We start from the raw sequence: 15,924 nt of genomic DNA on the forward strand, positions 1-15,924 counted from the left end.
CACGACGTTCGTATCCGAGCTTTTAGCCTGTTTTACTTCAACCACCAGACTTCCCCGGAAAAGCCAACTTAATGGTTAGCATCTTATTGACAGCAACACGCATGGTGTCGGCGGCTTGTCCATCTACATATGCACAATGCCCAGCCTGCGAGGAAGCCTCACCTGCTATGTGGCGCCTCGTGTTTGGAAGCATATGGCGCATCTTCGACATAAAGCTGCCTGGCATCGCCCTCACCCATGACTTGGTCGTTTTTACAGCGATCGCTCCACAGTCTCCAAAACAATAATCCGTCTCTACCATCAAGCCTTGGCTCCACTTACCATGAATTACTTTACAATAGCTACAGCAACCGTCATTGCTCAACTCGGGCTTGTAGCAAGCTCCCCGTGGGCCCCGTACCCTCCTGGAAACACGGGGCAATGCGTTGTTGAGCCGCAACCCGGCTATCATTTCACCGTGAGTAACAATAACCGCATTTCTTCCAGTCCTGTCTCCGTGATCTGACAAATAAATCTGCCCAGGCCTTACAAATCTGCACCACTGGCACTAAATATACGACTGGGCGAAAGAGATAAGCGTTTCGGAATGGAGAAACGATGAGTACTTATTACATGAATGGCTCGCTATACTCGGCCTTCCTCACGGCAGGCAGCGATCCCACTGTAGCGGTTCCGCAGCCCTGGGATTCTGGCTTTTGGATCAATACAATGCAATACGGAGTATACTTGTCGCCAGGAAACCAACCAGACCAGTTTTATCCTCCCACATTTGATTTCGACATCAACACATGCACACAGTATGCATGTCAAGATGACCAGCCCTGCGCGTAGGTACTCGCCTTGTTCCACTGTGCCAGGCCCTGTAGTTAGTTAACGTTCATCATTAGATTTTGGGGTAATGCCGGTTCACCTTGGGTTCCGTTTGACAGTTCAAACTCTCCGGGTGCTTTCACGTGGTGGAACGATACTCACCAAAATAATTACGGGCCCGGCAGTGGCTACACCCTCCTCGACTACCTGAGCCAGGAGCAAACCTTGAACGAGCGTGGCACCACCAACACATGGTTCGACTGCAAGCGAGCCACTCAACCTCCCTGTACTCATGTCGCCGGCATCGTCGTCAACTACCTCTACGACTGCGTCGCAACGGCCCCTACTACCCTGCCCGCACCCGGAGGTAATGAATACAATTCCGGCCTCAACAATCATCCGTGGGGCTACGCGGTTGTGGCAGGGGAACAATGGCGCTATTGGGATACTCCTGGAAGCCGTCAAACTGTACTACAAGGATTCTGACATCAGGGCCCTGACCACTCAACCTATATACTGCAATGATAATGGCGGCCCCGACATCTGTGTCTTCTACCGAGGCGTCGCTACCGGCAACGGATCCACAACATATGATTTGCTGAACAAAATGCACAGTGTTCTGGGTGGCAACTCTTGTGGGAGCATAGGTGTCGAATATCCAGCGTATAATGTCGAAGCGTATGGCTTTCTGACCGTCGGCCAAAAGGGCCAGGACTGTCTCTCCCCCGACCATTAAATTACCCTTAACAATTTCGAGGGAACAACCATGACCGCTTGGGCTTGCCAGGGTTTTCCATCTTCTTGAAAGCCTCGCCAGCACTCGTAAGTAGACTCGCACTCGCCTTGTCGCTTTGACGCCACCGACAGCATCATAGCCCTGTTCGCAGCCAGTCGTCAACCCATCTTGTTCAGCTCTCGTAACGGCTTTGTCTTTCTCCGTCAAATTTGTTTGTGATAAGCAAGTAGCTACGGAAACCAATTTCGCCCTACGTACATACAAGTTGATAACCCCATATGGAAAAAAATTGATCCACGCCTGCTCCCCACCAAACCGCGCCCGTGCTTTGCATCTTTCCCCCTCCCATTCACTTCCCAGTCCGATTCCGTACAGCGATCCGCGTACCGTCCAAATCTCATCACCCGTCTCGTCCGTTGTCATCCATGCCAATCACACCTCCAGTCGCCACATCCGCATTCTACTTTCCCATGCTGGCTCGCGGGGTAAATACCACAGTATCGAGATTGTCGCACCCCAACCCACCCAAATTCAACACCCCCGACTCCTAACATTACGACCGCTCCAGTCCGCTAGCATCGCGTTTGGATCTCGTATCTCGTTCCCGTTTCCTTCTCCTTCTTTTTCCGACACTTTCGCGTACGTCGAGGGGGATGGTAGAGGGTCTAGTACCTTACCTAGGACCGGATTTCGCGTCGACATCACCGCCGCGAGCGAACAAGCTGGGACGCGATGATGGATGGAGTCATGGGAGAGATGGGGAATCAGATTACGGCGGTAGGTGTTGCATTTAGGGGTAAAGTAGGTGGCTGGGCCACGGACTCTTCACACAACTTCTCCGCCCTGTCATCATGCTACTTTTGAGTGCCCGAAGCCTTTTCATCCGTTCATCTACACGATCGATCAATCAGACCCACTCTACCACCCAGACGCCTGAGTAGTGACCGGCGCCGAGCTGAACAGCCGCGGTCCGAGACGATCGTACAACACGGCCTTGTTCATCATGGGGTTAAAAAAGGTCCGCTAGTTTTTTCGATCCTTCGTTCCATTCCGAGTCTTCTGATTATCCAAGCTTAGTCGATTTCCGTGAACGAGGAGCGACCGGGTAGAGAAGGGTTCGGAAAGATGAAATAAAGCGCACTGTCGGAACGTTGATAGTAATGAATGAATGAATGAATGAATGGTGCATGTATGAGCCAGGAGAAATACTTTGTCCCGTCGATGTGTAAAAGGCAAGCACACTTATTGAGACTCAGCTCGACTAGTTGCACGACAGCTGATCAGCCGTTGGCACTGATTTTTTTTGGGGACTGGGTAGGATTACCTCGATCTGGAACAAAAGATGACGTCTCTTCAGGTTTCTGTGTGTAGACTGAGCCATACTTTGATTGTTCCCTCGATTGGTCAGGAGAAAGTAATGCGTATACCGGTACTTAAACATTTACACCACTACACTACCCCGGATTTTAGACCACTTTTTTAGGGGTTTAGACCATTTTTTTCAGGTGGATTTTTCGGTGGGAAAATAAGCGATTTGCCACCAACAGTTGGTGGCAAATCGCTGAAATTCCCACGACCTGACAATAATGCTACCCTGGGGTGTGTGTGTGTGTGTGTGTAATTCCTACATCCTTCCTACCGTCCTTTCCGATCACGCCGTCGCGGAACCCTACCCCCCCCCTTAACCCTAACCCTAGCCCTTACACGGTTTTCTCGGGTAATGACTAAGCGGATTTATCAGCCTATTTGGTAGTGGGGGTATTCAGACCCATCCATTTTGTCATAGCTGAAAGTCTGAATATTCCACGATTCCACAGCAAAAAAAAAAGTGGTCTGAAACCCCCTTATATATCGATATACACACTAGCATAGAGGATAGACATAGAAGGCCAGGAACGTTAAAAGCAGTGAGGGGGTCTGGTGAATTGAAGTTCAGGAATGGACTTCGAGAGTGCGGAAAACGGCTGCGGCCAATCCCGATTCTGGTGAGCTTTCCACATTTCTCATGGCTTACAAGTCACTTTTTTTGCTGGCTACTCACCACACCCTCGTACCCACAAATTTCTGATTTATAACAGACTGCATGTACTTGATGAATAGGTAATGAGTCTCGCTCCCTAAAGGGATGGAATGACCGCAGGCATGCCCGTCCTCGGCCATTCAAGTATACACTCCTATAACACCACCGCTGAAGAATACAGAACAATAGAAAATCAAAAGCAAAGTCTCCAACACTTGCCACCTTGCCTAATACCTCTTGAAATAGTCGCTACCGCCTTCAAGCTGTGCAGTAGGAATATCCGTCCCAATCCCACTGTCAGTAGGCGGCCCGAAAACGACCATCTCGCCGGCGTTGCTGATCTCCCCTTTCGCCGCTGCCGCATCCCCTTGGTATGCATCTCTTCCCAAGTAAAGCCCGTCTTCATCTTGCTCACCCTCCTCTTCATGTGCAGATTCGAGTTGCGACTCGTCTTCTCCATCTGCTGTTGTAGCTAAGTCCCTAGAACCAACGGTCCCTATCGTCGAGGCTGCGTAGCTGGTTCGTTTATCCTCGTCGGCTATGGTACTGCCGTCTCCATAGCTTCCAGTCCCGCTGTAGGTGCCCGAGTAGCTGGTCCGCCGTTCCGTTCCTGCTTCGCTCCCTTCGATATCCTCCTCATCTTCTTCATCAAGCACACTGTTCTCTTTATCCCCTTCATCTATGGGTTCGTCTGCATACATGCCCGGTGTCTTGGTTCCATTCCAGCTGGTCTTCCGCACTGGAAAGTTGGATTTGACGCTGTGGCTTCTCTTCAGTCCACCAGCGCCCCATCCGCTTGCTTTGGTAGTACCACCGGTGATGGAAGGATTGGCAAGGACCATTGATCGCTCACCCGCAGCGCCCTTGTTAGCGCCCAAAGTACTCAAGCTGAGGATTCGCCGATCAGCTTTAACGGATGACGTGCTCGTTCCTGATGCTCTTGGAGGTGGCCGTCTTTTTAAGGCCATGCCGACACCGCTGCTCACGGCGCTAATTGTTTTTGATGGTATGGTAGTTGCAACAGTGCTGGCTCTCGTGCTTGCTGTAGCGTTGCTAGCTGTTGAGACGACCCTCTTGAGGTTCATCTCCTTCAGGCTGGACTGTGGTCTAGACGTTGTGAGTAACGAACGAGAGTGATCCAAAACCCCATCAAGGATGCGTCGCTCAAGGCCATCCGCTCTAGCTTCCATGACATGTAGCTCTTCACGCCGGATTTGAAGTGCGGTCTCAAGTGAAGAAAGATCAGCCTGCATCTTTGATTTCAGCGCCGATAGCTCTTCCTTTTCCTTGAAGAGTTCTTGGACATCCTTGGCAAGGCCTTCCTTTTCGCCAGACAATCGGACGATGTCAGTTTCAACGTTTTCCTTTTGAGCAGTCCTTTTCTCTAAAGCTATGGCAATCTCTTCTGCCTCCTTTGCTCTCGAATTCTTGGTCTCTGTAGTGGCGGCTTTTTGAGCTGTGGCAAACGCATCGACCTGAGACGCCGTGAAGGCGACTTGTTCTCGGATTTGCTCAAGCATGGCGACCTCTGCAACAGACTGGCCTGCCTCCGTAGCATGCGCAACTAGTTGATCAAGCTTTGCGTGAACCCCCGTGTCATCGTACCTTTCAGTTATGGGAGCCTCTCTTATCATTTCTGGCAAAGGCAAAGAGGGGGCAATCGCGGGTATTGGTATGGCGGCTGGTATTGCTTTGACGCTCGTTTTGATCTCCTCTGCAGAAACCTTTGTCTGTTCATAATGCTGTCCTACGATACCCAGGACGTCTCGAATAGCTTCCAGTATTCTAGGCTGGTACTCTGATGCATGCGCCTGGACAGCTTCTACGCCTGTAAGCGTCTTGGAGATCTCTGCTCGCGTGGCTTGGTGCTCTGATTTGCCGTCCAGAGCAAGTAGGTCATCGAGTTTCAGGCCTACCTCTTCAACGCGGCTGAATACTGTCTTCGAGTCTTCACTCATCCGATCGCAGGACTCTGTGACAGTCGAGCCAAGTGCATCAACGAGTATTCTAAGGTCTTCAGCAGCGGTTTTCGTTGCGATGAGAGCTTGAGTCTGTTGGACATCTTTGCCTCCAAGGGCTCGCTCCTTCTCTTGGGCAGCCAGCTGAGCGTCATCATATTTGGTCATGATTTGGTCGAAACATTCATCGATTTTCATGTTCAGATCTTTGATAATGGCATCCTTGACCTCGATGTGTTTGTCCAGCAGAATGGTGTGATTTTGTTCGCTCTCTTCCTTACCACTTGCAGAGGCACTATGGACGGATTCAAATCCGCGCTTGACGGTCTCCAGGAGCTCCATTACTGTAGCGGTCGAGTCTGCAGACATGATGGTCTCGCCCACCATCTCCAATGCCTTGGCCAGGCCCTGCACACTGCGATGACTGTCATTGATCCGAGCCTTAAGCTCTTCTCGAACATCTTCGAATATCAATTTGACATCCTCGATTTTGTCAGCTATTCCACCGTGCTCGATCTTGCGTGCCTCAAAAGCTTGTGCGGTAAGTTCATGCTTTTCGTCGGCCTGCTGGGTGAAGTCCTGGATGAGACCATTGAGCACTTCCATGTCGGCTTTTGTTGGAAGAGTTTCGACATCGGGCAGCTCGAGTTCAGTAATTTGTGTCTTGGTGTCCATGCAAAGAGTCCCCAAAGCTTCAATATCGGTCTTGCTGACCCTATCGCCAGCGTCTTCGTCAGGGTTCCTCTCGCGCATGTCTTCAAGATCGGCGCGCACTTCTTTGAGTAAAGCTTCCAGAACGCCGATGTCTTTCTTTGAGGCGCCATCCGAGCCAAAGTCATGCACAGCATCCCGAGTCTCGTTGAGGATGGATTCGAGAGATTCGAAATGGGCTACCTTCGCCAGGCCTTCCGAGTCAGAGAATCCAATCTCGTCGATCCTGGCTTTCGTATTCCGCAAAAGGGTTTCTATGGCTTCCGTGTCATCCTTAGTGGCAGTGTTCTCGTTCTGGATTCGCCCCCCTTGAACAATGTCCGCGACAGAAGCTTGGACATCTCTCACCATGGCTTCTAGTCCTTCGATGTGCTCTTTAGCGATGGCTCCCTCGGCACTTTGATAGGCTGTTGGCGGTGGTGGCATACTATCCAGGGCCTCGACTTTAATCCTGAGCTGGGTGATCATCATCTCTAGATTTCCGATATCATTCCTACGCAAGCCTTCGGCTTCTGGATCGGCAACAACGACTTCACCATCCCTCGAACTAGAAAAACCGAGCTGTTCACTCTGAGCTGTATGCAGACGATCAAGGTCAGCCCTCACGTTAATTAGACCCTCTTTGAGTGTCTCGAGGATCTCATAGTTGACGGTCATGTCAAGGGGCTTGTTGACCATCCTCTCCACATCGCCACGAAGCCCATCGAGTCCGTCATTAAGAGCGTCAAGAAGCTCGCCAGTACCGGAGAAAACACTTTCGGGCCTCTCATGCTTTCTTTCAAACTCAGCACGAAGAGATTCATGGCCGTCACGGATAGCTTCCAGCACTTCCTCTCTGTCTGCTGACGCACCTCCTCTCACCAGCGTTGTGCCCAGCGTCTCGCGGAGATGCTCAAATTCATCCTTCATAACAGCAATGGTTTCAGCTGTAGCCTCAGGGTTCTGCTCTAGCGGTATTTTGTTTGGGATCTGTGCCAGGCCTTCCCTAATGGTCTCTAGAATATCCTCCCGTTCAACGCCGCCACCGCCAGAGTGGACCATTGAAATTGCGATAGTCTGTCGAAGATGTTCGAATTCCTTTTCCATTGCGTCTAACATTTCTCCGCTATTGTTCTGCTCGACGGAACGAGGAGCATTAGCGATACTTGCCTCAAGATCCAACTTTAGATGATCCAAGCCACTTCTGATAGTTTCTATGATTTCATCTTTGCCGGTGACGTCGGCTGCGCGGTCGACGTAAGTCTCAATGTCTGCTCTGAGCACTTCGAGACCATCCTTCATGGCATCAAGTACTTGTTCAGTGTCACCACCGTTCGCGACAGAGTACTGTTTGAACTCGTCTCTCATGCCGTCAATGAGATCCTCCATCTTGTCTAGCACTTTCTCTCCGACTCCACCCATTGGCGTTGGAGCTCCCTCAAGACCGGCCTTGACAGCCTCGAACAGATCTTCTCGGTTGAACTCAATTTCTTTCGATATTGAGGCTTGGTTGGTGAGTCCTTCCTTGACAGCATCTAAAACATCATCACGTGTCATCTCTGGCTCTCTCACCACTCCCACATTCGAAGCCGGGAAATCGAAGGTTTCTAGGCACTCTCTCACTGTCATCAATATCTCCTCTCGGGTGATACTAGCTTCGGTGTCGACCGGGGGAGGCTGTTTGAAATCTTGCAAGCCTTCCCGGACAGCGTCAAGAACTTCATCATAGCTGGCACCGCCAAGGTCTTTCGCCTGCTCCCGAGGTTGGTACTGTTGCAATCCCTCTTTGAGGCATTGGAGGATCTCGTCACGCTCCAAGCCGAAATTTTGCAGTTCGATTTCTGGTTTGTAGGTTTCCCAAGCTTCGCGAACAGCCTCGAGAATCTCTTCTCGTTCAATGCCAGATTCAGGATGTTGCAAAGCAACCTGCTGCTGCAATGGGAACTCGCTCAACGCGTTTTTCACAGCTGTGTAAACCTCCTGACTGTCCACCGAGTGACGAGACATGATGGACGAAGAAGATTGTCGTCGCTTCTCTTTCATCAGGTTCTCCATATGATCTCTCAATGCCGCCAGGCCTTCTTGTACGATGTGAGCTATTTCCTCGCGGCCAGGTCCCTGGGCGTCATCTCGATTTGTCTGGCTTGTTGATTCTGCCTGGTCGAGCTTCCGAGCAATATCACGACCCATACCAAGTACTTCACCACGAAGTTCACGCACGTGTGCTTTGACCTCAGCAGTCATCCCACCACCTTCTGTGATACTGTCTTTCATCTTCTTTAACAGCTTCTGCATGTCCTCGTTGATAAAGCCTGCGGCTTTGGCGTTTTGCTGTGCCCTGGCAGTGGCGAGCTGTGGGGTGATCTGCTGGGGCGTAATATCACGCGACACTCTGCGTACGGGCTGAGGATCAAAATCGAGCGTAAGCTTCGGCGGTGAATTTTCAACACCATTACCGTTGTCTCTTCGAGGAACAAGTGCTCTGCTGCCGGTGCTGTCCTTAAGAAAAGTCAAGATTTCTTCCAACTTCTTAACAACGGTGGGATCTGATTCTTTAAACTTCTGCGCATGTTGAAGTTCTGACAAATTAGTTAATACCCGTTCCTGACCTTCTTTGGTACCCATTTCCCGTAGGATCTTCTCCAAGAGGGCTATGCTTGCAGCTCCTTCCATTTGATATGGGGAAGCAGATATCTCTCGATCGATTGAAGCCGCGAGAGCACTGTTGGGACTTGGTATCCTCGGAAGTGAGAAACTCTTCGACATGCCCTGTGGGGAGATGTAGGGTTTATTATCCAGGAGGTTGCCTGGACCTCGACTATAGCTACTAGCTGTACGCGAGCCATTGCCTGCTTCTTGGTCGAGAAGACGCGAAGACAAGTTGGAAACAAGGTCTCGAAGACTCTTACGAATATCTTCATCTCTAGAATTTGTGGCTTCCTTGAGGCTGATCAAATCCGTTGCATTGTCCTTGCTTCGTCGACTGAGCTGGGCCATTTCGCGCTGCAAATTTGTAGCGATGCTTGTCAGACTCAAGATCTGTGTAGAGATAGCATCGAAGTTCTGCGAACTCCGAATATTTGGAGTAGAGTTGTTAGTAATGTTGGAAAGAGAGGTGTCCGGCTCTTTTGGTGTAGGCAAATTTTGCAACGCAAGCATTGTTGCAGACGGAGGTGTGTTCTCGCCCAAAATGGCTTTTGGGGGAGGTCGTCGAAGGCTCGGGGTGTCTCGACCATTTGGTGTAGGTGTAGCCGTCCCTGACCGGGTAGGACTCCTTTCTGGAGATCGGTTCTCGAGATCGAAGCTTTGTGTCCGTGGCAATCGTTCCGGTGATCTCTCCGGTGACCTCGCGGGGGACCTGTCAAGAGATCCTAGCGCATCAACATAGCTGTTTCGTAGACCGCCGTTGGTGTTATGGAATGGCTGCAGGCGCTTGTTTGGTTGCCCCTTGATCAGTGACTTCTCTGGGGATCTGTTCGGCAACGGGTTGACTGTGTAAGCGCTTTCTCTGGCTTTTGCGGTCAAAGCTTCGGCAGCTGCAGCAATATTCTTGGAAGTGGTAGGTTTTGTTGCGGGGCTAGACCCGGGATTCAATGGGAGGGGAGGGGGTGCGCGATCCGGGTCAGAGCTATCCCACCTGAAGTTCGTAGGTTTGCCCGTCAGTCTCACAGAATACCATTGTTAGAGCGTGTAAGTGCCTACATAGGAACCGAAGCGCGACCAGAGTCAGATAATGAGGGGTGATGTCTCAGCACAAGCTCCCGGTCACGGGACTCTTCCCTGTCAATTGACGACATCTTTATCGAGGTGCTGGTAGCGAGGAATGTTGGGGGAAACCGCGAAATGTAGCTATTGAAGCATCATTCACATCGCGTTTCGGTTTTCAATGGTCTAGACACTGCCAGCGTTGCAGACTAGGTGGTGCTCGAAGCAGTATGTCTATACTGAAGAGCGACTACCCACGCCCTTTGCGACAGTAAACTCAAGAAAATTTGGTAAACAGCACAAAACGTAAACAATGGCTTGCCGCGACTTGGCAAGCGCGATCGGCTAAATCAGCCAGTCACGTGACCGAAGTGCGGGTAGGGCTTATTCGAAGCCCACACAGAATTTCGGCAATCACCAAACTCCATTTACAACAACTACGACCGTTAACAGCAACGATGAAGTGTGAGTCGTTATTAGAGGCCTTTCTGACAGCAAGTATTAACTGATTTATCCAATCTAGTTCTCAAGGTCGGCCGTGTGGCGATCATCACGCGGGGGAGGTACGCAGGAAAGAAGGTAGCCATCACTGCTAGCAGATCTGGCTCCTCGACGAGCGGATTAAGGTCTGACATTCTATGCTCTTAGGTCGTCATAATTCAGCCCCTAGATACCGGCTCCAAGACACATCCTTTTCCTCACGCCCTTGTCGCGGGCATCGAGCGCTACCCCTCCCAGATCACCCGCCGCATGTCAAAAGCTCGTCAAGCAAAACGCAGCAAGGTCAAACCCTTCATCAAGACCATCAATTACAACCATCTGATGCCTACACGATACACGCTGGAATTGGAGGGTCTGAAGGGCGTGGTGACGAATGATACATTCAAGGAGGTCAGTCAGAGGGAGGATGCGAAGAAGACGGTGAAGAAGGCGCTGGAGGAGAGATACACAAGCGGGAAGAACAGGTGGTTCTTTACTCCTTTGCGTAAGTCAAATCATGTTGTTTCGCTGCGGAGAGTAATATTGACGGCTCTCAAGGATTTTGAGCGAACAAGCATGGAGAGGTAGTCGCAGCTCGGGGATATGCTATAGAGATTAAGCATAGCAATGCATCTACGGGGCTCTCTGGAATACGATACTGCTCGATACACTGGCTAGTGATGCTTTGACTCTAATGACAATGATGCGAATACTTGTCCTGTCTTGAGTAGCTGAATCCAGGAACGCTGGAACGCCATTTCCGTGCTGACATGAACCTTCCTGAGCGTTGTTCTGAGAGAATTGCTTTTTCAAATCACATTAGCTTTGCCAGCCAACCACTAGGTCTCGTCGCACCGGATCTAGCCAACGTAACAAGGCCAGGTCTGGAAACAGATGTCTGAAAGTGCATAGCAATGTAGCATCCTATTTCTGTCAGATGACCAGAATTAATCACGGAATTCTTCTACACAGGATGGGCTTTTGGAATAAACGCTTGGCCAATCGGCTTAGTTCTGTGTAACAAGACATCACCCAGCATATCTACCTGCGGAAAAAACTTCTCTTCGTCAACGTATTTCACAAGTGAACTAATCATTCTATATTGCATAGAGATGCTGCAAACCATCGTCCAATATTCCGCTCTCGTCTTTCCACACACATTTGGGCGACTCGCGTACTGGTATCTTCTCCTATTTTACGACAATACCGGTTTGCTTGATCTTCAATACATGATTTTCGCAACACTACCATCTTGCATCTACTTCATCCATTACTTTGCTGCAGCTCGGGACTTTCGCGATGATGACGATGACGAAAGACTCCCAGAGGATCGACCTGGGGCATTCCGTATTATTCTGGGCTGTTTAAAATACTGGTTCTTGGTGTACAAAGCTTTCGACTTGCTAGCCGCGCTAGACGTCGTGCTCAGAGCGTCAGGATTCTGCGGCAAGGCCATTCTTGCCATAGACTTGTTCATGGAAAGCACCCTGGTTCTTCTGGCAAAGACGATTTTCTTCCTCTTTGTTAGTATTTCCGTCGGCGCAGCACTTGAGGGATTTCCCTTCGTACAATCCGTCATCCTCGATCTCCTGGAAGCATTCTTTGGAAGGATCGAGGTCCCTGCAGACGAAGCGTTTCACGAGGAATAAATCTTTGAAAAGGACGGATTCTTCTGAGGGAGACGGACTCCTTGAAGGGGACGGAACTTTGATGAGGACGTGGTCTTTGAGTAAACGATGTTCGTGCTTCTTATTGCAATCATCCAGCGGACTTCGTACGCCAGATGCTGACGAGAAACAGGATGCTGAAGGTTGACATCCCACTTAACGACACGTACATCTGGAATGCTTACTTTGTTCAGGCTCATACGATCGAGCCTGCATGTCATAATAAATACCTGGATTAGCATGGTACACGACTGCCCATCCGGGGAATTATCCCTGAGAAGCTTCGCGGGGTAATTGGGAGGGGTCGTCAGCCTCGATCTAAGTAATCACAGCTTCGTGATGTCCTCGTCGGGTATGTCGCCCTCCTTTGGCTGCTACTGAATTGAGTCTTACCTGGGCAGAAAGGAATATTCTTGAACACAAGAAGACACTGAGGATGACGATAAAGACAAAGTCGCTCAATGACAATACCTTACCGGACTTCAACGGTTATCATCGCCTTTGCCCCAAAGCGGGAGGCTCGAGGATACGGCCAGCAAGTTTTACACCATGTCGATTTTACAGCAACAACAGGCACAAATCGTTTGCGTTGACAGCCAGTGAGCAGCTAGCCACATCGCAATCCAACTGTTCAAGAGGTCAACCCGAGAGCGCCACTCAGGATTCAAGAGGTCCGGAAACCCTGACACGGAGGTCTCAGGCATCTCACTCTCATCCCAATGTTCAGGAGCCTAGCAGTCAGGCGCCTCACCATGCCGTCTCTGCCAGTCGCATAAGGTTCTCGGTGATCCCTAAGAGAATATCTCAGGTCGAATTTCCCGCTGGCCGCAGTGCACCTACCCCGCCCCCTCCTGGCCCGCCGCCTAAGCGAACGGCAGAAGACAGGCGAAGGTCGGAAGCTGTTCTGAAAACACCAGTTGGTTTATTGAGGAACTATGTCTCCACCAAGGTAATTGAGAAAATCAAGAAATCGCCATATTATGTACATGATGAGGATACGATCGTTCTCAGATGCCATCAGCATCAAAAACAAGAGCGAAATGAATCGCTATGTAACGGACAGCTTTTTCGCTTGCTTGAGAATGTTGAGAGTGAAATTAGGTACAGAGAGAGTATGGGCCAGATAAAGGACTCGCAGTGAGACAATACCCCGCTTGGGTCTAGTGAATCGATCATACTAACACGTTTTGACTTAGGACCGTGATCGTGTCTGAAAATGAGACAGAGGCGATGTCTTGGAACTTGAAGAAGTCTTTCAATATCAAGATGAGACAACGAAAGCGAAAAGCTAAGAAGGCAGAGAGCCTAAAAGCTTTAGAATCACCCGAAAACTAGAAAGAGGAGTGAAAACCACGGACGCTTTGCCGTCTTCAAACATGGGCTAATCCGTTCTTGACTAAGTAAAATAAAACGGGGCGACTGAACCCGGCACCAAAAATTTTCTACCCATTTGGACTACTACATCCCATCTCATGTACACACGTCAGCTGCATACTATCTCACGCACGCTCCACATTCCTAGTTATGGAGGTAGGTGTCAGAGGTGCCAGTGCAAGGCATATACTGCTTGGAGGTCTTGAATGTCCAGTCAACAGGAGGACGGTAAGACCAACATACACTAACGACTCGCCCACGCTGCAATACACCGTATATAGTCATCTTCGCGGTTTACACATCTAGCCTACAGCGATGCCCACCGATGTGAGAGCCGGCCAAATGCGACACGTAGCCCTCAATCAGTCCTGCTTGTCTAGACACTTTCGATCCAGCCACCTCGCCATGTGGACGCACGGCTGATCCACAAATCTCCAAAACAGATCAGATGCCCACACAATGGGTATACCAGTAAGAAAAAGCCCAGCGAACCATTGAAGATGATAGCCCCAAAAACCAGCGCCGTCTTTGCCACCGTTCATGCGGAAAACGGGTTCCATGGTAAAGTACACAGCGTGCATCACCGGACCGTGCATAAGATATAGCGCATAGGATATCGACGCCCAGTACTGGACGAATGGCGTTGTCAAGATCTTCTGCAGTGGAGCCAGCTGATGGCATGCACCAACGATTAGAAACGAGACTGGTATGAACCAGAATGTGTCCGGACAAGGATTATCTGGCGATCTTTGTTGCAGCCATCGGAAGAAAGGGACCTCGTGGGCCTTGGCTGTGGGCCAACCACAGATGTAGAGCGCTATTACAAGCTGGCACCACCAGAAGATTTCCCAAGCTTTGCCTATTGCATTCTTTGTCGAAGACGGAAGATTGATCTGGAACTCGTCGCTGTCTTTTTCCACGTCGGTCGCCGGATCCAGAGCTACAGCGTGCGCGTTCTTGTATTCGTCCTGAATCAGGCCGAACTCCGCAATGAGCGCACCGGCTAAAAATTCGGCTGGCGCCCAATGTTTGCACTGCAGCGTGTACCATATAATGGCCATGGTCACCGTGAGGCGAACCCACGTCTTACACCTAGACAGGCCTGTGATCGTGATAAACAAAAGCATCGACATGGACAACTCAACCGGAATCGTCCACAAATGACCATCATACGGCGGATCCTGCCGTCTGTCCCAATTCCACGGCTGCGAAGCAAACACCCACAACTCGTGGAAACAGTGCGCCAGTTCCGGCCAGAAACCCCCCTTGACAAGCGGCGGATAACCCCAATCATTGTGCATGAACCAGAAGCTGACGAAAGTTGACGCCACACACGGCAGATACAGGCGCAACCCGCGCCGAAACACGGACGAGGAGAGCGTGGTGTGCAGATCGGCGTAGTTATGCGCGCGCGCTAACCTTAGCGGCTTCAGCGAGAGCACGAAACCGGAAATCACAAAAAAGACGTGCACGAACGGTCGGCCGGTGTACAGCACGCGGATGAAAGGCAGTTGCAGCGGCGACGAATGCATCTTGTCGTCGGAGACGCCGTAGGAGGCGTTGAGGCGCGGGGCGAAGTTCGAGGTGTAGTGCAGCAGGCAGACGGACAGGGATGCCAGACCGCGAAGGCCGTCGAGGTAGGCGGTGGGGTGCAGGCGGGACGCTTTGAACCCGGAGGGCACAAGGCGCCGCTGTACGGGGCTGGGGAGGAGGGCGAACGCTATCGTCTTGAGGTAGCGGGTTCTGGCGGTGCGGGCCCAGAGGGTGTCGGGGTCATTGTCTGCAGCTAGAAGACCTTTTTGACTCGAAGGCGCGGCCTCACTTTCTGTCTTCATTGTTTTTTGAGGGGAGGCGGAGGGATTAGTTCCTTGGAGAGGAAGAGGGAGGGAGGGAGGGACGGTAGGAATGAAGACGTTAATAACCACGACACGTTGAAAGTTTCGGCGTTGAAACAGAAAACGAAGGATCGTTAAAGTTCGGCCGTTGTCGACCACAACCAACAGGCGTCCGCCCCGGACGGTTAAGCCAACCAACGAACATTTTCCGGGCATGAAAGCACCGGGGGAATTCGAACCAACGGCTGTCCCCGGTTAAGAACTTTAAAAACCTGAGGCTAATGGCGCTGCCAGAAAATAAGAAAGCACCGCAACACCACTGTACCAGCGCCATTAGGAATCGAACCTGATACGAACTATGTAGATACCCTCCTCAACAGTTGTTTCATAATCTAAGCGACAAGGGTCCGAAAAGACATACTTTATATCCCAAGCGACGCCAAGCAGCCGCGGCGTTCGCTCCCCGTCATCTGAAACGCCGGACAATCCCAGCAAAATGTCAAATCGTCCACTCCATGTGCCCATAAAAAGGGGGCAACTTATGATTTCCGTCCTCGGGCTTCTCTTTTTCCTTCGATCTGGCTGAGCGAGTCGCTGAAGAGCTGGGCTCATTCATGGATGGTGTGAGGATTGAATAGAGTGAATGGGA

The 15,924-nt window shown here is 50.8% G+C and overlaps 4 protein-coding genes across 4 annotated transcripts; 2 read left to right on the forward strand and 2 right to left on the reverse strand.

Annotated features, from left to right (window-relative positions):
* Positions 1-597: 597 nt before the first annotated feature.
* HO173_002567 (uncharacterized protein) lies at positions 598-1,296 on the forward strand (the record flags this gene model as incomplete). The annotated part of the gene is made up of 2 exons (XM_037304499.1): positions 598-827; positions 888-1,296. The coding sequence occupies 2 exons, from the start codon at positions 598-600 to the stop codon at positions 1,294-1,296; spliced, it is 639 nt and encodes a 212-aa protein (XP_037168592.1).
* A 2,497-nt stretch (positions 1,297-3,793) lies between these two features.
* HO173_002568 (uncharacterized protein) lies at positions 3,794-10,011 on the reverse strand (the record flags this gene model as incomplete). The annotated part of the gene is made up of 2 exons (XM_037304500.1): positions 3,794-9,851; positions 9,917-10,011. The coding sequence occupies 2 exons, from the start codon at positions 10,009-10,011 to the stop codon at positions 3,794-3,796; spliced, it is 6,153 nt and encodes a 2,050-aa protein (XP_037168593.1).
* A 366-nt stretch (positions 10,012-10,377) lies between these two features.
* On the forward strand, positions 10,378-12,048 carry HO173_002569 (uncharacterized protein; the record flags this gene model as incomplete). The annotated part of the gene is made up of 4 exons (XM_037304501.1): positions 10,378-10,384; positions 10,443-10,498; positions 10,568-10,904; positions 11,510-12,048. The coding sequence occupies 4 exons, from the start codon at positions 10,378-10,380 to the stop codon at positions 12,046-12,048; spliced, it is 939 nt and encodes a 312-aa protein (XP_037168594.1).
* A 1,754-nt stretch (positions 12,049-13,802) lies between these two features.
* HO173_002570 (uncharacterized protein) lies at positions 13,803-15,275 on the reverse strand (the record flags this gene model as incomplete). The annotated part of the gene is made up of 1 exon (XM_037304502.1): positions 13,803-15,275. One exon carries the CDS (start codon positions 15,273-15,275, stop codon positions 13,803-13,805), a length of 1,473 nt encoding a protein of 490 aa, XP_037168595.1.
* Positions 15,276-15,924: the final 649 nt, after the last annotated feature.

The sequence above is a fragment of the Letharia columbiana genome, assembly GCF_014066305.1.
Source record: "Letharia columbiana isolate WasteWater2 chromosome Unknown Sc0000005_s0, whole genome shotgun sequence".
In the NCBI taxonomy this organism is placed as follows: domain Eukaryota; kingdom Fungi; phylum Ascomycota; class Lecanoromycetes; order Lecanorales; family Parmeliaceae; genus Letharia; species Letharia columbiana.